This window comes from Cyanistes caeruleus, chromosome Z (genome assembly GCF_971803275.1).
Source record: "Cyanistes caeruleus chromosome Z, bCyaCae1.hap1.1, whole genome shotgun sequence".
NCBI classification, from domain to species: Eukaryota; Metazoa; Chordata; class Aves; order Passeriformes; family Paridae; genus Cyanistes; species Cyanistes caeruleus.
The window spans coordinates 36,226,927-36,252,604 of NC_141732.1; the positions used below are offsets into that span (position 1 = coordinate 36,226,927).

At 39.6% G+C, this 25,678-nt stretch overlaps 1 protein-coding gene and 1 long non-coding RNA gene across 2 annotated transcripts; one reads left to right on the forward strand and one right to left on the reverse strand.

Moving 5' to 3' along the window:
• Positions 1 to 1,459: 1,459 nt before the first annotated feature.
• LOC147648357 (uncharacterized) lies at positions 1,460 to 7,705 on the reverse strand. Its single transcript, XR_015281102.1, has 3 exons — positions 4,997 to 7,705; positions 2,498 to 2,574; positions 1,460 to 2,404 (listed from the first exon to the last, which is right to left on the reverse strand). It is a non-coding gene; the product is annotated as an uncharacterized LOC147648357 (long non-coding RNA).
• Positions 7,706 to 10,534: 2,829 nt separating this feature from the next.
• TMEM175 (transmembrane protein 175) lies at positions 10,535 to 25,135 on the forward strand. The gene is made up of 10 exons (XM_086869433.1): positions 10,535 to 13,875; positions 14,188 to 14,226; positions 15,329 to 15,426; positions 16,531 to 16,582; positions 17,440 to 17,475; positions 18,837 to 18,920; positions 19,539 to 19,703; positions 21,003 to 21,081; positions 22,191 to 22,332; positions 22,888 to 25,135. The coding sequence occupies exons 1-10, from the start codon at positions 13,501 to 13,503 to the stop codon at positions 23,549 to 23,551; spliced, it is 1,734 nt and encodes a 577-aa protein (XP_086725559.1). The 5' UTR covers positions 10,535 to 13,500; the 3' UTR covers positions 23,552 to 25,135.
• Positions 25,136 to 25,678: the final 543 nt, after the last annotated feature.

Genomic DNA, 25,678 nt, shown 5'->3' on the forward strand with positions numbered 1-25,678 from the left:
CAGGATGCGGGTAGGTTAGTGCTACTAGGTCAAACTTGAATTCTTGAAACTGATAGGATAAATGTAATCCTACAACCTACCCTGCCAAAGATTGTTATGTTTATTATGATATTGCTTATTATGATCTTGCTTATTTTGACTAGGGTTCAAATAATCTGGGTATTAAACCTGGTAGAGGACTGTGGAAAATGTTACCAGAAACTGTTACTGAGTTTTTCTTGTAGTATGTTCTAGAATTCAATTGAATTAGAGGAAAAAGTGTACATCATACATGAAAAGGGAAGACTGAAGGGGAGTAGTGATGTAAGTAGTTCAGCTGCTGAAAGGAAACTCCTTTGGGATACATGTAAAGAATACATAAGGAATTCCTTTGGTGTGAATTTCCCGTGTCACAGGCTTGTGCACCCCAAGGACAAGGAACTTCACTGTTAAAATTTCATTGTACAAAGCTACAGATGTAAGCACCTTCTGACATTTGTCCAAATACTAGGTCTTCTGCATCAGAAAAGCAAGAGATACCAGACACTTTCAAGAATAAGTCTTTTACATGTATGCCACCTTAAAATAACTCCTTTGATATCATCAGTGAGAAATACATATCAACAACAGTTGTGAGTCTTCTTCCAGACCTGGATACGCATTTCATTTTATTCATCAGAAGACAAAAAAAGACATTACTTTGGCCACATGCAGAACAGACCCATTAAGGAACACATGTAAGATATCATTAGAGAATCACAGAGAATCACAGAATATTCTGAGTTGGAAGTGACCCACAAGGATCACCAAGTCCAACTCTTAAGTGAATGGACAATATATCCTTTGAACCCACAATCAGTATTGTCAGCACCATGCATCTCACCCACCTTTGGAAGAGTCTTCATATCCTATCCCCTTAAGGGTCCCTCTTACATTTTGTTGATAATCTACTATAGCCTGGCATATGATCTCTCCTCAGAGCAAAATCATTCCAGTTTTTGCCACACACTCTAGAGAAAATATGACAGTAAAATATCAGAATTTTACTTATACTATTTCACAGTTAAACAGAGAGATCCTGAAGATGGTTCTGTGAACAAAAGACTAATTGCAGAGGTAACTCAGTGTAAAGCCTTAGCATACTTATGGGTCTTTCTGCAACAACTCTTGTCTTCAGCTGATAAGAACATTTAAAAGCCTGCATGAATTTGGGGCCCGTTGTAGCCAATTATCCTATCTTCACATTGGCTGGAAGCAAATGTCTCTAAGAGCAGATCGAGTATGTAGGGCTGTTTCTCCAAATACAGGAATTTCAGCTGAGTGTTTTCCTGAAGCCAAAGGAACATAATTTATTAACAGATGGTATTACCAGTCTTCGATATATTTTTATTACAGTAATTCACCCAGTTGTCCTTGGCAACCACAAAAACTTTTACAAGACAAGATCCTGGAGCAAGAAGCTATGCAACTTCATCAGAAATTTTGTGTGGAATCACTTAAATATTTTATTTTGTTTTTTGTTTCAAGAGTCCATCTGGTATGAAAACTTTTCTGTTTTATGTAAAAATATATAGCAGACAATTACAAAAAAGAGTTGGTACAACAATATGATCTACTAGGTCAGTGTAATCATGGCACACCTGTTTCTCACGTCTCTTACACACATTCTTCCTTGACATTTTTACAGCATTCCTCTGTTACCATCTTCATTTTTTCAGCAGTTTTAGAAGCATAACTGCCTCAAGTATGGAAATACAAGCTTCATCAAGTCTAACACATATGCTAAACCCTCTCCTCACATCTCTCTGCTCACATCTGTGTATCACATGAGATGTTTCAGATTAAAAATATTCAATTGTTGCGTTTATGAGATGCTGTTAGTCCTCTGTGCTGTAACTATGGCTTTGGTGGCATAATTTAGAAATAAAATCACTGTATTTGGAAAGCTCTTTAGGTACATTCCCTTTCTGTCTCCATTTTTCTGTGACAATCCAGCTCAATCCAATTCAGTGACGTGTTCATAGCCTCTACTGCTAATGACAACATCCATGCCTAGTCCTAATGGAAAGTCACACAAAATAGCAAGCCACTTTGATCAGAATCACATTCAAATGATCTTCCCTCCTGTGAACAATGGGAATTGCCCTAATTACTTTGTGAAGACATGCACTTTGACATACATCTTTCCACACATTTTCCCTGATTTTCTTAGATTTATCAGTAACATCTACCCTGACAACCCTACTTTTCCATACCACCTGGTGTATTTCTTACATTTCACAGTTTTTAATTTGCACTGGAGCACTATGTCTTTCCTTTATTCTGTTCATTTTTTGCAGCTTTTTTCCTGCTTTTCCTTCTCTTCTGAATCAGAGTGCCACAGCTGAGCTCTTTACTGGCTGTGAAAGTCTTGACTGGCAGCCAGCTATTGGAGGAATTTTGGAACAAAAGACATTATATCAACGTTGATTACATGTTGTACTTCATTAATTTGTTTTTCTATCTGTGTTGTACTTACCACAGGCAACCTTGGCATCTGGATCAATTCTGAGATGAGCATCTAGACAGCATCACTTATCTGATCACATAGCTTTTCTAGAAGATAAAAATAAGACATTTCTTTTTTGTGATTAAAAAAAACCCAAACAATTTCTTAATAAAATGTAATTTCCAGTGGCCTAGAGACTTCTGTTTTTTGGGCATCTGCCTAGTAGCAATTTTATCAAACCCTAAAAGGTATGTCTTACCCTGTTTTCACTCATCTCCTCAAGTCACTTCTGACATATTACTATCACCTGCACAGGCCAGCAGCCTCCTTGGTGAGAGGACAATGAAAAATGCCTGCAAAGGCATCTGAAATAATCAGGATAATTTCAGGATAATAAAATACTCTTGTAGTAATTTTAGAAGAAGTATTTAAGCTAAGACCTTTCTTTAGCAGTTTTGCATTCTTCTCCTCTTATTTTAAACTCTGTGTTGCACTTTCTGTGTGTATTACCTGTTTTGATCTGCATCTTATGACTGTCAGAGGTCGGCACTTCTACAAGAAGTTTTCTGTTTATCCCTCCTGTACCTGCACTATGGACCTCTGATATACCATGTGTGAATTTTTTTTGGATGACAAGAGGAATTGCTATCCCTACAAAAGGGTACATTATACTGAGGTCTGTTCATGCAATTATGAACTGCTGTCTGATTCATTCGGGTTCAGAAAAGCTTCTGCAAATATTCTCTCAGGGTCAAGCATTGGCCCCTCACAAAATTTCTGAATTGCTGATCTTTCTGTTTCAGGAAAAGAACACTTGAGAAAAAAGATTTTACCTATACCATCTTTAGCAGCTATGACCTATTTTCCACATGAGACCTGAGTATGTCAAATACATTTGATTTGTTAAAAGTTAATGAACAATTTAGGGGAGACATTTGGATTATCTCATCAGGATAACTGAACCAGTGCAAGTAATCCATGTCATTACTTCAAAACTACAAGTTGAGAGAGAGGTAGCATATCTGCAAAACCAACATGAGGAATATGAATTAATTTTCACTCACAATCATTACAAAAAAAAGCCATCCAAAATATATTCAGCCACACAGATATACAGCTGGGTCTACAAGATCATCTCTATTAGTGAGCCAAGTGCCCAGATAGTTTGTAACAGTCTGTGTAATTACACACATAATTGCCAATTGAAAGTAGCATCTCTTGAGGGCCCACTGAGAAAATTAATGAAAAATAATAATTGAGAGTTCACCTTTAATTATTTACTTTTACAGGTAATCTGGCCTGGAAGCATACACACTTCAGGATGAAATTATAATTCAAGAGTAGAGTTGTTCTGTACTCCAAAAGATCTGTAATTCAATGCAGTGTTTAAGTATAAATAGAATTCTAGTATGAGAACTTAAATTATATTTCATCACAATCTAAAAACAAGGAAAAGGGAGAAATTCTAGCAGGTAGTTTTCATGAGCCATTGTCCCATCAATACCACCACACTCAAATACAAATTATAACCAAAAGTAAAGCATGAGTGCTAAAAATACATGAGGCCCTTTTATTCACACAGGCTGCAGTGGTCTCAATGTCTTCATGAGATTTCCTTATGGAAAACAGGTTTTTTCTTCACTGACATTATTTTTACAACATGAATCAGCAATTTCTGTACTTTTTACATTTTACTTCTAGCACTTTACCCAAACAAAGCTAAAGGTAAACATCTAACTGCATTTCTTTAAATGTAAGTCGAAAAATTTAGAGGCTTGGATAAAAGCAAAACAAAAACCCCACCATCTTGATAACTGTAAATTCTGTCTTCAGTTCTTTGTGCTGAATTATTTCCCACCTTAAGCATTTATTTATGAAATTTATTGCTACTCAAAAGCTAAGAATTCTGATCAGTTCCATAAGTTATATCTCACCTTCATTGATAAAAATTGACCACAGAAGACACAAGGACATAAGATGAAAGACAGAAACAACATGTGGTCATAATTTCAGACCCAGAAGTCATTTGTGCAAGCAAACATAAAATCAGGAATGCCACGTCACCTGGCCAGTTTGATACCCTGAGGTAAACTGAGTTCTGAAGATTGAGAAACTCATTCACACCTAAGGGTCCAAGGCTTGAGCAGAAAGGCATAACCTTTAACTACTGGTAAGTTTTATTGCCTATGTGCACCATTACAACATACAGTGCACTGTTTCACAGCAAACAAGTGGTAGTTCAAGCTATGGTGCCACATGCTGCAGAGGTCCCAGAGCTGTTAGGCTGTTCATCAGAGGCAGGGCAGTCTGGCTAGAATTGGTCTCATACTGTACCATTTCCCTCTAATCAGTAAAAATTCACTGCCAATCTTAAGTGTTTGTCAGCACCTTCTATTTATCACTTTTTTTTTTTTTTTTTTTTGTCTTTTCTTCTACTTTGGAAAAATTAAGAGGTAATGTTAATTTTACTCCTAACATTAAAATTCTCCATTTGAAAGTTCTACTTTTACTGTAAATTTGAGTCATTACCTTGTCTGTTGGAGGTCCAAACTTCCTCCAGTAACTCAGTTTCCACAGCTTCTAAATAAATTTTATTGCAAACAGATACCTGAGTTTAGTGAACAATTAGAGCTGAAGTATCATCTTGCAGTTCAAGACCTGGAAAATATAATGGTTTTATACATCCGAAACTCATTGTAAACTTGTGTTACCAAAACCAATGTGACAAATAGACATACGCATTATTACAGCAGTATCTGCAATGCAGCTCTGATGCCAATTAATGCTTAATATTCCAAACATTTCAGAGAATCACCTGCAATATACATGTGCATAAAGAACTACTTTTTTTTTCATTTCAGAATAAAAAAAAATAAATTGCAACAGTAGTATATGTGGTAGCTCCACTTCTACCTGTAGACTGATCCATGCTTTTCTCAAGCAAAAGTTTAAAATTACTGACGTCAGATTATATTGCATACTAAACAAATAAGACAAATACTAGTAAAGACAAAAAAAATGCTAATCCACAGTCTTTTCAAAATAATAAATTTGTTTTTTTTCTTTTCTCCACTGGGGGGAGATATCACGGAACTTTTCATCAGATAGCATTCTGTGTGAGCATCAATAAATGCAAAGATACAATCAGCATTTTTACTTACCAGAATGTCCTTTGGCAACAGGTTCTGAGGTAAAAATAAATAGTTTTTAGGGTTTTTTGACATATTTTGGTATCTTTAGCAGGCCTGCAAGTGAGAAAGAACCAAAGCAACTGGACTACAGAAGAAACACAGGCAGACGGCAAAGTGGAAAGGTAACGTCTTACTGCAAACAGCTGATGTCATTGCTCCTCCCTGTTTGTTCCCCAAAGATTCAGTTGGTAAGACTGATCTGTGTGACTTTTACAATGCACTGCTACGGAGACTTCTTTCCTAAGTGGGTAACTTAATCAGTGTGGTTAACCTCCTAAAGTGTGCAGAAGTGTATCATTATGAAAGAGATGTGAACAAAGCTAGTTCAGTGCTCTTGCAGACCTCCCTGAGCCTCCATTCTTACTCTTTACTCTAAGTGCTAACTAAAGAGCATTTTAAGATATTAACACAAGACACAGATTTTATTTGAATTTGTAGAGGTAAATGATGTTTTCAACTAGGAATAATACCCATACTTTTTACTCAGCTGCAGTAGTGAACTGTGCAGAAATGTATCTCTCTTTATGTGAGGATATATGGTCATAATAGCTCCAGGTGGAAACACTGCTCTCTCCTTCCACATCACTGTGTCTAAGTCAGGAACTTTAAAACAACAAAATGTTGTTTGGTTGGACTAGGTATCCTCCAGTGATCCCTGTAGAAACAGGGATGAAGACAGTGGGTTCATTACAAGTTCATTACCTTGAATTTTTAAAGTGAAAGCTCAATAATTGAGCCCTAGTTCAATAAATTGTTGATTTGTTAATGGTCAGGCTCTCACATTTCTCAAAATTCAAAGACTCATACTTTTTGTCTCAATGGACATACACTAGCAGGAAGCAGATAGACTCAAGTATCCAAACTGAGCAAAGAAGTGCTGCCCATTTGGAAGCACTGTTTCCCTTTGTCTTGTTCCAGAATTCAGGACAACACACCAGAGCACCTGAATACAGCAGTGTCAAAAAGCTGTCTAGGAAAAAAACAGCTGTGTCTGGTCTTAAAAACCCTTGTCCTTCTGAGCAGCTCTACATTTCTGCAACACATCATGGTGAGCTCAGCTTCTCTAAATCATTCATCAGTTCTGAAAGTGTTGCTCGAAAACCTAAGCCTGTTAAACAGCAGCAAGCATGTTAATAAAATGCAGGTACAAACAGCTGACAGCAGAAGGATTTACAACTGTCCATCAAGAGTAAACTACATTCTTTACCAGGCCACCAGCAAACATCTCACAAGACATGTATATTAAATCTGAAGTCCTTGGTGCTAGGAAGAGGCACGGCTTCACTTCAGGAGACTTCTCAGTAGTGAGGTACATGGGGTAATGAAATCAGTAATGTAGGCAGAGCGCTTGAACAAATAAGACAAGGCCAACCCTTAAAAAAATAAAGCAAAACTATATCTCAGCTGCAATGACTGGAGAAGGTACAGCCTTACTGTGGCAATGCAAGTGATAGTGTGCTGCAATAGGCCAGTCACTAAAAGTGAAAACCACCCTTCTGGAAAGTGGTATGTGAAGAGGACTTGGTTGAAGGAAAAAGACTATTTGCATATTTTTTAGTTTTGTCTTGCCTTTTTTCTTTTTCTCTTTATATCCTAGAAACAAAAGTTTTCAACATAGAACATGAAGAAACGCCAGTTCTCCAGAGAACAATGATTGCTTAAGTGTCTGTGGAGAAGAGCAATAAAAAGGAAGACCTTAAATCAAGTTAATAATTATCACAAATACCCTGTGAAATCGGTTAGTTATTTAATTGTCTTTCTTTAGTTTCAGAATTTATTATGATATAGTAGAAAATTATACTAGCTATACAGAGATCGGTGTGCTTGGAAATATTTCAATTTTGTGTAATAAATACACATTGAAATCAAGTTACATCTTGACATTAAACACTTCATACAAAGCATGGGAAAACATTAATAATTAAAATAATAAAAAAATAATAATTTCTGTCTCCTCCATATGGAATTCATGTTACACTGCATTCTAAAGTACTTGTGCTTTATGTTGTTCCATGTGAAAAGGTGATGAAATAGCTCATCCTGAAGGATACCTCTGTCCAACTGGATTACAAGAAGATGATCAGGAGTAGTCAGTATGGATTTACTAAAGGAGAATCATGCTTGACCAAACTGATTGCCTCTACGATGGGACAACTTTCTGGATGGATGAGAGCAGTGGATATTTTCTACCGTGACTTCAGGAAGGATTTCAACACTCTCTCTCATGATGTGCTTGTAAGTAAGCTCAGGAAATAGAAGATGGATGAATGGATGGTGAAGTGAATGGAAACCTGGCTGAATGGCAGATTAACCCCAGAGGGTTTTTAATCGGTGGCACCAGGTCTGGTTGGAAGCCTGTAACTGATGGTGTCCCCCAAGGTTCTATACAGGGCCCAGTGTTGATCAGCTTGTTCACTTGGATGAAAGGGCAGATGCTTCCTCAGCAAGTTCACTGATGACATGAAGTTCAGAGGAGTGGCCAATACCCCAGAGGCTGTGCTTCAGAAGGACCTTGACAAGCTGGAAGAATCAGCAGAGAGGAACTGTCTGAAGCTGAACAAAAGCAGATGCAGGGTCCTGCACCTGGGAAGAAACAATTGGGTTACCATCAGAGGCTGGGGGTGACCTGCTGGGAAGTAGCTCTGTGGAGAAGGACCTGGGTGTCCTGGTGGACAACAAGCTGTCCATGAGCCAGCAGTGTGTCCTGGGGTCCTGGGGGATTCTGGGGTGCATTAGGAAGAGCACTGCCTGCAGGTCAAGGGGGGTGATCCTGACCCTCTATTCAGCCCTGGTAAGGCACATCTGGAGTGCTTTGTCCAGTTCCAGGTTCCTCAGGGCAAGAAATACATGGAGCTCCTGGATCATGTCAAGTGCAGGGTGACAAAAATGGTGAGATTACTGGAGCATCTCTCTTAAAAGGAAAGGCTGAGAGAGCTGAGCCTGCTCAGCCTGGAGAACTGAGGATTGAGAGGGGATCTCACCACCGCATAGAAATATCTGAAGGGAGGGTGCCAAAGAATGGATCCAGGCTCTTCTTGGTGTTGAGTGACAGGACAAGAAGCAGTGGGCAGAAACTGACGCAGAGGAAGTTCCACTTGAACATGACCAAGAACTTCTCTACTGTGCAGGTAACAGTGCACTGGAACAGATTGTCCAGAGAGGTTGTGGAGTCTCCTTCTCTGGAGATATTCATAAGCCATATGGACACAATTGTGTGTAATGTACTCTAGGGGATCCTGCTGAGCAGAGATGTTGGACTAGGTATCCTCCAGTGATCCCTTCCAAACTTACCTATTCTGTGATTGTATCTTACAAAATATCCTCATTCAACAAATACTCCTTAGTAGGGTATACTACAACTCCAACCTTGAATGTAAAATGAAAAAAAAATGCATACAAAGAAAAGTCAATTTTTCTGAGTGCTTCTTCAAGATCATAGAAATACAGCAGAAGAAAAACTCTGGCATTCCAGCTGATCCTGGGCGATCAGAGGGCTGGGTGCATCTGGGCTTCATTTCTGATTGTATACAGCTAGGCACTGTGAGTGTTCAGTGTGAATGTTCAGACATTTGGGATACACCAGGAATCTGGCCACATGAGTGATCACCAATGAGTGATTCACCAATAGTGAGGTTCATTAATTCAGTGCTGCAAGTTTGCTCGAGCTCAGTAAGAGCTTTCACAAACACAGACGAACCAATAGTGTGGTTTTTAGAAACAACACTGTCCTGGTTCCAGCCCAGATCAGCAGGAGGGGGCATGGCCAAGAATCGTGTTGTTTGATTGGTACCAAACAACATCACTGCCAGCAGTGGAGAAAAGGGACTTTCTCACTTCCAGAAGGAAGGGCATCTGTTTCTGGTGGACCAACAAGCGTGGTGGTGTGGGGAACCTGTCTCACACTGTTCATTGTCCCAGTCCCTGGTGAGAATTTTTGCATGCAAATCACCCTCTCTTCTTTATACTTTCATTTTTACTACTGTTGCTGTGACTATTCTCTATAATACCTTATGTCATTGCTCTTTCCAGCAAATTAGTCTTGTCTCAACACAATTTTCACCTTTTGTTCCTTCAATTCTCAGCTCCATTCCTGGAGGGAAAAAAGGGAGGGGAAGCCAAGCCAACTGCATGTGGTTTGGAAGAGTCTAGGGAGGTTGGGGAGCTGAGTTGGGGAGTACCATTTCTAGACCACAACAAACAGGCTGTAGTTTCCTGTTAGACTGATGGTGATAAAGGCAGTAGACATAGAAAATATAAGTGTATAGTGCTATGTACAAGTCACCCAGGTGCTCCTGGATGCATTCTCCAATGCAGCTGGAGGCAGAAATCTTACTAAAGAGGTGTCCTCTTTGGGGAGAAGAGGCAACCCATAGATTGGTCTTTGAGGCAGGGAATTTCAAATGCCCATTTCCACTTTTGGGAGAAGTGGGGGTGAGACTGCAGCCAAGTATCCTGTTACTTTCATCTTAAATGGCAGGGAAGGGCAGACACTATGTGTAAATGAGGGATATGAAGAACTACAAAGAGAAAAACGTGGGGTTTGAGCAAAATGGAACAGAACCAGTAGTGTCACTCCCTCTGTTGATTGGAGTGGTCATTCAGCCTTTGCCTGGTGACCTATTGCTCCCATCAGGTGGCTATCACAGCCACATAATCCCTTCACTGAATATCTCCCACCATAACTCATGGTTTTACGTCTCATTCCTACATTATTTGTGCTATGGCTTCAGTCACACCTTCAAATCAGTGTCTCCATCACACCTGCACATAATCAATTTTTTGGAGTATCCCTATAGGGCAATTCCTTATCCCTCTCCTGAACATCTTTCATCCATCCAGACATTATGTGTAGCTGATGGATCATTACACGTTTTTACACACCTGGCTTTTATTAAAGTGAAACAGTCAATATTAAATGAATAACAGGGTGAAACAGTCTACTGAAAATTTTCACAGCAGTGAGTGACCATCTGAAAAGGGTATCCCACCACTGATGCTCCCCATCCTTCTTCACCCATTCCAAGACACCATGTATTTCATCTGTATTATGATGGACAGTGATCAGAGCCTTTTATCCATTTTCATGGGTCTAGTTTGACAGTAGTTGAAAATCATGATGCCATAACAACTGTAACATGTGATAGGACCCGGATAATTAAGGACACAATTCTAACAAAAATACAAGTACAAATATTCAAGTGATTACTTTTATCTCCAATAATGTTATCTACAAATACATGATCACAAAGGGTTAACACAGACCATTCTTTTCCAATATGTCCAAGTATAGTATCAGAAGTTGTCATGGATGTCTATCAAGACTGTGGGCCATTGACCATCCAGAAGGTAGTGGTCAATGGCTCAGAGTCCTGATGGGTATCAGTAACAAGTGGTGTCCCTCAGGGGTCTGTACTGGGACCAGTGTTATTCAATATTTTATTAGTGACATAGATGAAGAGATTCTGTGCACTCTCAGCAAATTTGCAGATCACACCCGGCTGAGTGGTGTGGTTGACACACCTGAAGGACTGGAAGTCTTCCAGAGCAACCTGGACAGGCTGGAGAAGTGGGCCTATGGGAATCTCAGGAAGTTTAACAAGACCAAGTGCAAGGTACTGCACCTGCATCAGGATAACTGTGGTAGATGAGAGGCTGGACAAGACCCAGCCATGGGCAGTCCCAGCCCAGAGAGCCAAACGTGTCCTGGGCTGCATCCAAAGCCGCGTGGGCAGCAGGGGAGGGAGGGGATTCTGTCCCTCTGCTCTGCTCTGGTGAGAGCCCACCTGGAACCCTGCATCCAGCTCTGGGGGCCCAGCACAGAAAGGACATGGAACTGCTGGAGTGGGTCCAGAGAAGGGCCACCAACATGATTAGAGAGTGGGAGTACCTCTCCTATGAGGAAAGGCTGAGAAAATCGTGATGGTTCAGCCTGGAAAAAAGAAGGCGAGCTTCCAGTGCCTGAAGGGAGACTACAAGGAAGATGAAGACTTAGGGCAAAAACGTGTAGTGACAGGTCAAGAGCAAATGGCTCTAAGCCAAAGGAGGGGTAGGTTCAGGTTACATATTAGGAAGAAATTCTGTATTATAAAGTTAGTGAGGCACTGGAACAGATTGCCCAGAGAAGCTGTGGATGCCCCATCCTTGAACAGTTCAAGGCCAGGTTGAGGGGCTTTGAGAAACTGGTCTAGCGAAAGGTGTACCTGCCCACTGCAGGGGGGTTGGAACAGTCAATCTTTAATGTCCCTTCCAACCCAAGCCATTGGGTGCAAATGCTTTGCACAAACCCGGGTAGATGAGGTCAGCTCTCCCCTCACCCATCACTTCTATAGCCCCACTGCACAAGGCCACCAAATTATTCAGGCATGAATTACCCTTAATGAAACCACATTGGCTGTCACTAACCACCTCTTTATTTTCCGTATGCCTTACCATAGTTTCCCTGAGGATTTCACCAGCCACAGAAGTGAGACTGACTGGCCTGTAGCTCCACAGGTCTTTATTGCACAAGATCAATAAAGAATCATAAAACAGCTAAGGCTGGAAGGAATCACAGCAGGTCATTTGGTCCAACCTCCCTGCTCAAGCAGGGTTATTCTAGAGCCAATAGCACAGGATTATATGCAGATGGGTCTTGAGTATCTTCATTTACTGTCTTGGTTTGTAAAGACAGGTATCTGCTAAGGAAGGCAAAAACCTCCCTTGAAATGGAAAAATGTAAACCATCCCCCTACTTCGGAATTTTTATAATCTTGAAATTAAGGGGCTCTCAGGCAAAGATATGAGAATAGGAATAACAGTTTTTTACTATGAAAATAAAAATGCAGTAGTACCAAAAACCCAAAAAAAACCCCAAACCAACCAAAACAAACCCACTGACAGTCGGAATACAACCTGACACCCTGTTGGTCAGGGTGTTGGTAACAGTCCAATTAAATAGTGGCTGCAGTCCTCCTGCAGTGACAGATGTGGTTCTGTTGAAGCAATGATCTTGTAGAAGGGCATCATTTTCCTCTGAGGGTCTGGTGGTGTAGATGGACCCCTTTTCCTCTGACAATCCAATGGAGAAAGGCTGCCTTTGGTGCTCCAAGTCTCCGACTATATCCAGGTAGGAATGCTTGGCTCCTCCCCCTGGATGGAGCATCTCACAATGGAATGATATAATTTATGCAGTGAGACTCAATGGCCCATTAACACAAGATGTTCCCCTGGAGGGAGGATGGGCCATGGAAGAGATAAAGAACACATCTGGTTTTAACAGATGGTAATAGAATACATACTTTTGGTTACATCTTGCATTGCAACCCAAGACACTGAGGGAGACCCAACCACCTCTCTGAGCAAACTGTTCCGATGTGACCACCCACATATTAAAGAAGAACTTCCTCATACTCAGTTGCAGCTTTTCTGCTCGCTTGCTCTAATCTTATTGGCATCACAGAGATGAGCCTATGTCCATCTTTTCGGCACCAACCCATTAGATATTTATAGGCATTCCTGAGGTTCCCCTCTCAGTTGCCTCTTCTCAAGGCTGAATGGACCTACCTCCTTCTTTCTGATAAGAGAGATGCTCCTGTCCCTCAGTCGTCCTTGCTGTCCTCTGCTGGGCCTACTCCAGCAGCTCCAAGCCTCTCTTTTACTGAGGAGCTCAGATTTGGAGACAGCACTCACCAGGGCTGAGCAGAGGGACAGGATCACCTCCCTCAACTGCTGACATGCTCTTCTAATTTTAAAAAGGGAATTCGTTTGAGGACAGTCAATTGCTTCTGTAAGAGTCATGCTTTCCTTTTGCCTCTTCTGTTGATGTTTCCTGGCCGGTGCAGAAAACACCGTCAGTGTCACTAGATGCAGGATGCTATTATGGAAAACGGAGAGGTAAACTGGAAGGCCTTTTATAGGCGGGGTTACTGCTTCAGCCGCCGGATGCCCAGCGTCACGACCACTCACGGACATGTATCCCATTGTTTCCGAGAGCAGCGTTCCTCCGCCCGCCAGGGGCAGCGGGCGGCTCCCGCCCCTCTGAGGGCGAGGGGAAGCGCCGCCTCCGCCGCCGCCGAGCGCAGCGGGGCCATGTCGGCTCCGCGGGCTGCGGCGCGGGAGCGCGGCCCGGGGCTGGGCCCGGGGCTGGGGCTGGGGCCGGAGCCGGGCAGCAGCACGCAGACATCGCACCGGCTGCTGGCCTACAGCGACGCGCTGCTGTCCATCATCGCCACCGTGATGGTGAGCGCCCGGCTGCGGGAGGGAGGGAGAAGCCTGGGGCAGCCGCGGCTGGTCCCGGCTTTCCGGTCGCGCCGTGCCTGTCCGGCCCGCCCGGCGGGGCCGCGACCGCCGCTGCCGCCCGGCCCCGCGCCCGCCCCCCTGTCGCGACATGTCGGCGGCCGTGACGGGCCGGGCCGCGGCCCGAGAGCGCCCGTGACTCCCAGAGCTGCTCCTGGCTACGCGATCCGCGGGCACCTGAAGGGTGTGTGGTTTTGGGGAAGTGCTCAACAAGGAAAAGAACGTCATGTGCTAATGAGCATTTTGTTATTTCAGATTTTGCCGGTGGCTCACACAAAAATACATCCTGACCAGGTATCGCGTGCCGTTTGTTGTTTCTTGTGCCCTCCCAAGTAGATGTAACATCCTCATTTAGCACGCCCGCTTCATTTCGAGCTAGAGGCTTTCAAAAGCAGAAGCCATTAAGCAACGTTAAACCTAACAGGAATTTCACATAGGGCGAGGAGCTGGTGAACTTCGGGTGTAAAACTTTTAGATGAAGATTTGTGTTACATGCAGATGTTGTGACATAAAGCCTGAATGAGCTATATGTTGTAGGCCACAGATTATATCTTAGTTACATTTCTATGAAAAATGAATTTCCCATCTGACCAAAACATCTTCTAGAAAACATCTGGTCTTCGTGGTGATAAACCATCCCTGAGAGAAGCCACTTACATAGCACAATCTGAAAGCTACATTTAAAGTCAGTTATTATATAATAAATATAATTTGAATAAATGAAAGTGGAAAAAGAAGGCTACGTTAAATAAATTAATTCTGAGAATACCCAGAAATTTTAGGAAACACCAATAATTTTGAGAACATTTACAGGTTTTTTTTCTTTTATCATTTTTTTATTTTTCTACTCTTAAACAAACCTAAATCTTAGTTTAAGAAGCTCAGATAAGATCTGTAACACAGCAAATATGAGTCTGTTTAAGCCTTTGTAGTGTTTTTTTGCAAAATTTGCTGAGGTTAAGCCCTTTTCTTTCTCCTTGTTAACAATTGTCACGTGAAACCTCTGCAATGCTTCTACTAAAGAAGTCAGAGCTGTGCAGTTAAAAGAGTTATATTGTATGCAGTCCTCTGAAATGCATTATTATAGTAACAGTGATGAGGGAATGCATAAATGAATAACAAGGTGAATAGACTGAATAGAGCACTGGGAAGCCCTTTTACAGATTGATGAGATGTGTTGGTACATCAAATGCCGTATTTCAGCCTACTTAACAAGTTCCTAATAAACTGGTTTCTCTACAATGTACTAAAGAGATTGTTGAATGGGAACTGCATTCTTGGGAGGCATTTTCCAAAAATGTATTACATTACTGTGCATCTCTTTTTCAGATGTTGGTGATAATTTTGTAACATAATATTTAAATTTTGTTTCCTTGGGTGTGGCTTTCTGTTTCAGAAATTAGGTGAAAGTGTTCAGCAGCTTCTTCTAGCAAAAATTGCTGTCTACTTGATGACCTTTTTAATAGTCACAGTGGCATGGGCAGCTCATGTAAGGTAGGAACACAGTATTTAAAGTTAAAAGCTAGAAAGTGCAGGAAATAACCATGTCTCTGATGTATTTCTGTCTTGCTGTCAGACTTCTGAATTGTCTTTTGTTGAATAATATTAGAAAATCATTGTAAAAAAATGCTACCCTTAGCAGTAAATAGCTACTCTTACACCACTGCCATAGTGTTACAAAGAAAAACAAGCATTATATATATATTTTAGAATTACTTTTCATTTTATCTTGAAGGCTAGATGGAATTAGATTTCTAATTATGCTGAAAAAACATAGATTTGTAACTTGCGTGCTCCACAACAAAGGAACTGATGTTGTACATGTGGCCTTAAGCTCATCTCTGTCCTCAGCAGTGGTTGTCACAAAATCAATTGTCATGTTGCAGATTCTGTACTTTATAGAGCTGAGGACACCTCCACCTGCTGTGTCTTGGTGGTTAAAAAGAAATTGGCATGCAGGCATCATACTGGAACCAGGGAAGTTTTTGTTTGAATTTTGAAATTTACAAATATTACTATGCAAGTGGATTGGCTGCATTCCAATAAAGGTGTGCAACCTGTAATTCAATACTGAATTCAATACTGTAATTCAATACTGGAAGCTGATACCTCGCATCCATTCCTTCATCACAGTGCTTTTCTTCGCTTGTAAGTAAATGCTGAGGTAGAGTCTCAGGGTTTTGTGGAGGGTGATGGATGCTGTTGATTCTAAGTGACAGTTTTGCGAATGAGGAGTTTCATTAACAAAATCTGGGGATGTTTGCAAAGGAAAGCTTTTTCTTTGGGTGCTGTCCCTTCAGAAGAAATTATTCTAGGCCTTAAAATTTTGAAAATACTCTGCCATTCAGATAGAAACCAGGTTCTTAATAACTGCTCCATGATTAAACTTGATTGTATCTTGCTTTTAAAAGTTTTCTAACAAATTACTTTCATATTTGAGCTACATGAGTTTTGGTAGCACCTGGAATAGTGTATTAATTCTGAGGCAAAGGAAATTGGGTTCTCCCATACTATCATAAATGTACAACTCATATGTAGTGTTGTAAAATATATTTTGTGAGTTAGCTTGCTCATGATAACCTTACTTTGCCTTGACAGGTTGTTTCAGGTGATAGAGCACATAGATGATGTCCTGGCTCTTTTAAATCTGGTGAGTCTTGTCAGACTATGTCAGGATGGTTAACTAGCAGATACAAGTCACCTAAGCGTGTCTGTGAATATGCAAAAGTTTCTATGTTAAATAGCATTATTCTGACATACTTCCAAGTCAGGAAAATACAAAGATCTTTAGTTTCAATGCGACTGATTGATAAATAACTTGCTTTTCACTTGCAAATGTTCTACTATAAAGCAAAAGAAGCTCTACAGCAGGTTAGTCTGAAGTTCATCTGAGGGAACTGAGTATTTTACAGTGTTGTTTTAAACTTCGTTCTCTGAAAGTATGCAACCACACAGTTACTCTATTTTTGTTAATAAAAGCACTGTTGGAGCTCCATGAGATAACACTAGAGGAAAATATTAGAATAGCCTAAGACATCTAATTCTTACCTAATGTAGCTTTCAAGAAAATGCGTTTTCCTATGCTTTTGTTTGGCTGGTTTTTTTTTAATTTTTCTTTTCTAGATATGAAATATTTACAATCAGATATTAATGTTCTTGACAAATCAGAAGCACCTATTTAGAAAGTCTGGTATATTTGGCATTGCTACTTTCAAAATAAGTCTCTTAAAAACCATAGTAAAACTTTTACCTGGGGTATTGATAACAAAACTGTAGTGTTTTCTAAAATATACTTGTACAATTTGAATAGATCACGGAAGATGTGTACAAAACCAGCCATTTGTTGTAGTCTAAACTGAGAAACATTAGAAACGTGTGTGTTTTTCATTATGCAGCACAAGCATATGATCTTCTTGTAAAATACAAAGCAAGCAATGTCCTCATTGTGTCCTCATTGTATGTGTCCAGAACATACATAGTGTTTCAATATGCTTTTTTCTGTTTTAGGCTTGTATGATGATCATAACCTTCTTGCCATATACAGTAAGTAATTTTCTAAAATCTGACATGTGTTTGAATTACAGTGTTTGTGTCTTCATTTATTTGGAAAGACTTTACCAAAGTATTCAGGAAACTGTTGATATACTACAAACCCTGAATCCATTATTGTAGTTAAGTGTTACTTCTTTAAAATTCATGAAGCTATTTTATAACTTTCAAATATTGCATGTTTTAGACCTGGCAGAAAATGGGTATTCTAGAAACAGAAATTACAGTTATGGAAAGTCATAGTATCATAGAATAGTTTGGGTTGGAAGGGGCCATTGAAGGTCCCATAGTCCAGCCCCTGAAAAGACCAGGAACTGCAACTGATGAAGTTGCTCAAAGCCCCATCCAACCTCACATTGTATGTCTCCAAGGACTGTGTATGTCTCCAGCTATGCCAGTGTTTCACCACCCCCATGGTAAAAAAATTCCCATGATTTCCTTTAAAAAAGCAACTGTATTGAAAAAGGTCCAGGTTATCTGATTTTTGGTAAGATAGATAAAATGGTGTTTCAAACTCCTCTTTACATGGCAGGACTTTTTCTTTTTGTAATTTAGACTGAGTTTGTGGTGTCATTTCTGATTTGCTCTGCAGGGTTGATTCTGGCAGCTGATGGTTTGTGTTTAAAATCTGCACCATTTTTGGTTATATGACCTCAAAAGAATATTTGCAAATGAATACTATATTAACAGAACAAAACAGTTGCTTAAAATTCATCTTGACTGTTGTATGTGTAAAACATATATGTAACGCATATATGTCTTACATTTAGTATGCAAAAAATAAGGCTGTGGTGAGTAAGATGATCTTTATCAGCAAGAGAACATACTTTTAATTTTGCCTTGAAGCTGAAATTATTTTTTGGAAAGCTATCAATGTTACCTTAATACTACACCCTGCTTTTCTTTTTTCTTTTTCTTTTCCTTTTACTTTTTTATCCTTCCCTAAAGAAGCTGCAGAAATTAATACAACAGGGAGCCATGGAGGTAGACAAAATAAAAGATTCAAAAAGGTATCCTAATATCAAGAATTTTCACAGCTATGACATCGTACCAAAATCATAACCAGTTAAATTTTATGCTCACGTACAAGCCACTCTGTAATTAATATGGAGGCACAGTGCCAGAGAGGCTAAGGTTTGCCACTGTCAACATCAGAGCAAAACCATCTCTCTAGATGGGATGGGATGCCTGCATATATTTGTGGCTAGAAATGGCATTTAATCGAACTATGATGAAATGCAAATCATTATTTAGATTTATGAGTTTCAGTATTGAATGAAGTGTGCTTGTGTCTCTCTACTGTTAATCGTACATTGCTTCTTAATTAAATATATGATCTTGTTGATTTTTTCCAGTTTTCCTTAATGGCCTCCTTTCCAGGTGTACCTTTTGGCATCTTCCTGTTCAGTGTCTGTGCTGTTGTCATTGGCCTTATACAGGTATTGTATATATTGTATTATCCATTTACATTTTCACTTTTAAATAGACTTCCTTGTGTAGAACTGAAATTAAGTTACTTAGTGAGGGGCATAAATTGCTAAATATGTTATTTGTATACCATTGTTTTTCAAAGTTGTGCCCCATTGTGATAATACAGTACCTGTAAATAGGACAAAAGATCACTGTCCCATGAAGCTGTTTATGCAACTAAATCAGCTGATCTCAATGTTCATAGAATTCCTTTCTCACTCTTTGCAAAAATGCCTTGGGGAAAGAACAACTACTTTTCTTGCTGATGTCTTTCTGAGCTGTGCAGCAGTGGGTGAGGGAACACAGACTTTCAGCCTCAAGTCCAGCTGCACTCGTGCAGTTGCTTTGTTGCTTTAAGTTCCTTATTACAGAGGTCTTCATTCCTCTTCATTAAGGATCAAAGGTCATGACAGGCTCTGTAGAGGAGACTAAAATCTTCACATGCAGTCTATTGTCAAATCTCAGAGTTCCTAGGACCACCCTTCCATATGGGAGTGAAGAATAAGTTTGAAAGTGTTTTGGAATGTGTTGGTTTATAGTTCTATGCCTTATATGTAATAAGTTCAGTAATGCTCTTTGCCTTGCAGGCTGTGATAGTAGCATATGGATTCTATCACCCACACTTACTGAATCAACAGATACAGGAGTCTGAAAATCAGAATTTCTATAAACGTCATATCTTAAAGATTATCCTAAGAGGACCAGTTCTATGCTTTCTAGCAGCCATCTTTTCTTTTTTCTTTATTCCTTTGGTAAGTTCTCTCATTTAATGGAAAACTTTGATGCAGCAGTTTATATGAGCCGTCTTTAGGACTGTGTATGAAAATAATGATGTCCATGTTAATTATGCAGACTTTCTCAATTGCCAGTTCTAAGGTGTTGTAATCATGACTGCTGTTTTGCAATGAATGTACTTAATCACATGTATCAACCTGTAACTTGATCCATGAGTTCGAATAGTTTAAAAAGAATATTCTGCTACAGTATTACTTGCTATGCCTGCTTTTTTTGCTTGTTTGTTTCAAGCAGGTCTTCTAAACCCTACCTTAGTATCTTCTGCATCAGAAATAGTTGAGGTAATATGGAAGCTCACATGAAATGATCACCACATTGCAGAAACTGAAGAAGAGTGAATGCAATTGCTGCACTAACTTAGGGTGTATGTAGGAGCAGAGTAGGGAGACCAGTTAGCTCACCTGCATCTCAAAGCAAGACAAGTTTTGTCTAAGGACCGCTTTTACACAGCCTTTTTCTCTTCCATCTTTACGTGATGTCAGTGAGTTGCTCCTACTTATTAATAGCTTCAAGTCTTTTCTGGAACCCCTACGTGGAACTGAAATCTAGTTTTTGAATGTATTCTGAGCTTCCATTCCTCTTGTTCTTTAGGAAAAGATGGATTTAACTGAATTTTGAGAAAGACTCCACAGGAATTAGCGGTATTTAAATAATCCCCAGGTTTATGAGAAATCAGGTTGCTCTTGAGGAAAGGAGCAGTTATGAGCCCACACTCAGGAAAAGGCCTAGTTTTAAATGAAAATATGTTGTACTCTTTTTTCCTCACTCCATTCACTGTAGTTTGGTTGTTTCTAATATTAACAATGGTGAAATTAGTTTCCTGGTTGCTCCTATGCTTACCTCTGTGCAAAACCCTTGAACCACTTAGGACCCACCGACATGGTTTTGAGACACAAATAGTAGAAGTTTAGAACATCATGAATTGGAAGGATCATTAGGATTTTGTGGGATAATTCTTCAACTTCCAAAGCAGTTATTCCCTGCTTAATTTGTTAGCAGAATTATTTCCCTGCTTGTTTTAGTTTGCTTCATTACTGGTACTAAATTAGCTAGGAAAAAGCAATACTTGGTTCCACATGTAATATTCAGGAGGTGCATGAGCATTTCAGTTGAGCCTTTTTGTTTTTGAAAGTCAGGATTTCTTTTTCTCAATGTGATTAGTTCTAAGATTGAGAGTTAGAGTTTCATATTAAATATGGAAGGTAATTTATATTTTGACAACTATATTTAAACTGTTCATCTTCTTCTCCCAACAGTCTTACGTACTTCTTGGACTTGTAATTGTTTTTCCTCATCTCACTCGATTAATTACATGGTGTAAAACCAAAGTTCTTGGTAAGTAACAAAATTCTTAGGCATATGTTCAGAACAGGTTGTCAACATGTTATACAGGCAGCCCAGAATGAAGTGATTTCAGTGCTGCTTTCATTTTCCTTCTCGGTACCTAGTGATTTTAGGGTTTATTTATGTGCTTCTAAACAGTGTCTCCCTTGCTCCCTGTTTTCCCATAATTTTGATGAGATTTGCGTAAGGCACAACACATTTAAAGATAATTTCCCAGTGTAAAACCTTTCTGGTTTGTCCTGATAGTTCAAGTGCATGCAGACACATGTAGGTATATGAATGATGGCATCAGGCCGTCTATGCCTTTTCCCTCCTCAAGAGGGAGCATGGAGATAGAAGAACATAAGGAAGCAAACTCTGTGCCTTCATCACTGTCTTCTCTGCAATGCTGAATAGTCACACATTTTCAAACAGGCAAGTGCTGCACCTGTAAATCAAACTTCCTCACAATAGTCAACTGTTCAGGGTATTATATCTTATTAATCTAACTACTTGTTTCCTGTAATTACACCTGCTTTGCACTCCTGTGGAACCTTAACCTTTTTCTTTGTCCAGTCTTTACATCTGAAGCAGTGTATTTTGGCTAGCTAGGCAGTTCTGCATTCAGTGTTTAGAGATGGAGTTGACATTTCTTATAAAAGCTACACCTTTTGACAAAAGAATTTGAATTATTTTAAATGAGGTAATCCGATATCCCAGTTCATCTGCCATGCTCAAGACAGGTTTTTTTCTGCCATGTAGTGTAAGTTCTCCAAGCTGTAGAGGCCCTACAGCTATTAGGGCTTCCTGAGGTGCAGCATTTGATTTGTTTTGTTCATTACAGCTTTGAGTCATTATTCACTTGATGGAAATGGTTTGCCATACAGTTTAAAGGACAGAGGTTTTTTGTTGTTGTTGTTCCTGAAGCAGTTGTTTTGAAAGAAACCAATTTCAGGTTTGTCAAAATGTCAAAAAATGTGAGTCACTGACATGTGTGGATGACTGGCATCCTTTTGTCTAAAGAAAAATTTTGACAGATGGGGAAAAAGGGAGGTCACAGTAGGTTGTTGAACCTTATTTTATACTTATTTTCATTATTAAGCCTCTGGGTTTGTTTCCAGGTCAGAGAGGTGAAGAGGAGGAACATCATAGCTTAGAAACCTTCACTTTTTACCTCAGTGAGCCTCTGAGTAAGGAACGAGTAGAAGCATTCAGTGATGGAGTCTATGCCATTGTAGCAACTCTGCTCATTTTGGATATATGGTAAGGCTTTGTGCTGGTTCTTACACTTCATCTTGTTAAATGTATTAACTTTTGTCTGTATGTAATATTTGAGGAAACAAAATTAATCAAACATTGAATTGACTTCCAAAATCTGCAGCACAGTATTTACTTTAAAGTATGATTTTCTGTAAGGACACAGAGCACAAACCAAAGGTACCTCTAACACCCACATTCCAGCAGTAATGATCATCAGTGTGCGTAATATGTGTTGGGGTGTAGAGTCTTGAAGAACAAAGTTTCCTTTTTTGTTTAGTTAAGTTTTTCAGATGAAAGCCTTTTATCAATAAAAGCTGTTTAGTCACTGTAGGGACTATTAACCCAAAGGAATTCCAACCTGCATTCAGATTTCCTTTTATATATGATTTCTTTGCAGAGCTGTTATTTGAAACAGTTTCTAAATGATAGATTTAAAAAGTACAGAGTGGATTCTTGTTGTTCAGTACTTGCTCAAACTAAAGCAGCATAGTTCAGTCTTGCTCCAGATGTGTTTTTATAACAATAATATGCAAAGTAAAGTATTTTTTCTCTCCACAGTGAAGACAATGTTCCCGATCCTGGAGAAGTTGAGGAGAAGTTCCATGGCAGTCTTCTTGAAGCTTTAAGTGAATATGGGCCAAACTACCTTGCTTATTTTGGCTCATTTGTTACAATTGGTCTCCTGTGGTTTGTCCATCACTCTCTTTTCCTTTATGTAACAAAAGCTACCCGATTAATGGGACTGCTCAACATACTTTCACTGGCTTTCATTGGTGGGCTTCCACTAGCTTACCAGCTGACCAGTGAATTTGCAGAGAAGTCTCATAATGAAATAGAAGCCATTCAGGTCAGCTGCGTTATCACTTTCTTTGCCAGCATATTTCAGTTTGCAATATGGACTACAGCCCTCCTTAATGAAGAGGAAACTTTGCATGCCTTTGCTAGGTATGGTGGCAAGGAGCACGCCTTCATGTTTGCCAAGCTGGCTCTCTACCCCTGTGTAAGCCTTGGGGCCTTCTTTCTAACTTGCTTGTTAAGTGAATTTAGCACAGCAATTTTCCATCTTATGCAGATTGTAATCCCGTTTGCTTTTCTTGCCTTACGCATTTTTGTTAGAATTTCTTTAACTGCCATAAAGTCTGTGATGTCTCTCTCCAGACACAAGGTTGTATTGTTAGAAGAGGAAGAGGCATGTTTGTCTCCAAATGAAACAGTGTCCTAAATTTCCGCACAGTGCATGTGAAGTTACAAGATCAACTTCAGTTCCTCTGACTCGCATTATATTTCTGTGTGGATTATATTGATGTAAACCAAAGCCTGTATTGACCATAACTGCGGCATATTTATGTTTAAGCTGGTCATGCTTGAGACCCTTTCTCCAAAATCTGCTATTGAAAATATTGGGTAAACAGGGGATGCAAAGAAAAGCATGTTCCCCTTCTTTTAGGGTTGCCCTATAGGAAAAATGCTGCTTGACATGTAACTGCAGCAATGATCGATTAAGAAGTGCACAGATACCCAGCAAAATGGCAGCAAAAACACAGGCATAGAAGTTGGTTGAGCTTCTGTGTAAGAGAATGCGAGGCATGGAAAACATGGAGACCTCTGAATGGATGGCACATCATAGTAGAACATACGTGCATACAAGTTACTGATTTCCTTTTTTTTCCCTTTTTTTCTTTTTTTTATTTTCTTTTTTCAGTTTTTTTTTTTTTCAATGGTTACACTGTCTGTTCTGCGTAATTACAAACAGGGGATAGCAGTTGGAAATCTAACTGTGTTTGAGTTGCTCTGTGTGTGAGTTTAGATTTGAGTTGCAGTTGTGATAGCAGTCTTCCAGGCCACCTGAACACAAGGTCTTTGGGCATATCCTATTCTTTTTTTAAAAAGGATCTAACAAATGAGGATTCATGTGCGTTTGCATCCAAGTTTTAACTAGCTTTGATATTTTCTGAGGGAAAAGAGCTCTGTGATTAGACAAAAGGTTTTTTTGTGTTTTGCAGAAATTGCTCATCTGAAGTGTTCATATTTCTCAGGCTTTTTATGTCTGTTTTATGTCTGTCAATGGAACATCCTTCTGTTACTCAGAAGGCATGGTGTCATATTCAAGAAGAGTATGAGATTGCAATGTGTGAGAGTTCCACATCAGGTAAAGGAGTTGAGCTTTCTCCTGAGTTGTGGACAACTAAAGAGTCCCACAGATTTCTGAGTCTCAGGAAGACAGCAGAAGAAACTAACCCCTAGAAGTTCCTGTCCTTGATATGTTGAATAGTTTTCTTTACATTTACATGCAGCTGGATAAGTTTTGTGCTTTTCCAATCATCTAAGCTCTGGCTGCCCTAGGAGCCATTACATTGCCTTTGGCAGAGTGATTAATTTGTATCTTGAATTGTCTTAGTGCCTGACAACTTTAATGCCTTAATTAAAGGCATTTGGGGAATTTTGCTGTTCATCATTAAAAAAAAAAAGTGGCAAAGTATGCCTGAAGAAATTATATGTGAAATCAAATTCAGATATCTCGTTTCAGTTGAGATCAGTCTTAAAAGCACTTGTGCTTTTGTTTTGAAGCACCTTGATACCGAATACGTAATTGTGAATATTACATACTTCTTGTGAAGAGTATGTTCAGCTATTCAAGGGGATTTATACCTAATTGTGGTTAAATGACTTGTATTGTGTTGTGTATAGCAGTTTTTCTGATACTTAATGAAAGCACTTTTCTGTATGGTTTTGTTCCTAATGTGCAGCAGACACATAGTAAGTAGTGAATATGTGTATTTGTAATAAATTGCAATCAGTGAAAAAACTTAAAGCCATTTATTTCTTCTCTGTCAGTGAGCTTTAAGGCTGATAACCAAATTTATGTTAGGTGGGTTTTTTCCTACAAGATCACAAGGTCAACCTCAGCAGTTTTGTGATTTTCTTTATAAAACACCAAAACATTTTTAATGTGACATAAAGAAATGTTAGACCACCTAGTCCAACCCTCCATCTGAAAGTGGGGTTGGCTAGACTGGTTGATTGCAGAGGTCTGTGTCCAGTCAGACTGAGCATCTGCACAGAGACACCATAACCACTCAATAGCTTGTAGCATGATGGAGTCATTCAGGTTGGAAGAGACCTTTAAAATCATCCACCCAGCAGTGCTACTGTAACCCCTGGACCACTAAACAACATCACCTGCACCAGATCCTCATGCTTCTCGAACACCTCCAGGGATGGTGACTCCATCACCTCCATGGCCAAGCTACACCAATATCTGATCACCCTGACAGTGAAAATATTTTTCCAGTATCTGCTTTCAAAGGGTTCAACAGGCTTTAATGTCAAATTATCCTTGGGAGTTGAA

Coding starts and splice junctions, on each gene's coding strand:
- TMEM175 (XM_086869433.1), top strand. CDS start 13,501: ATGCAGGATGCTATTATGGAAAACGGAGAGGTAAACTGGAAGGCCTTT. Junction 18,921..19,538: donor TTGTCATTGGCCTTATACAG/GTATTGTATATA, acceptor TTTGCCTTGCAG/GCTGTGATAGTAGCATATGG. Junction 19,704..21,002: donor CTTTTTTCTTTATTCCTTTG/GTAAGTTCTCTC, acceptor TTCTCCCAACAG/TCTTACGTACTTCTTGGACT.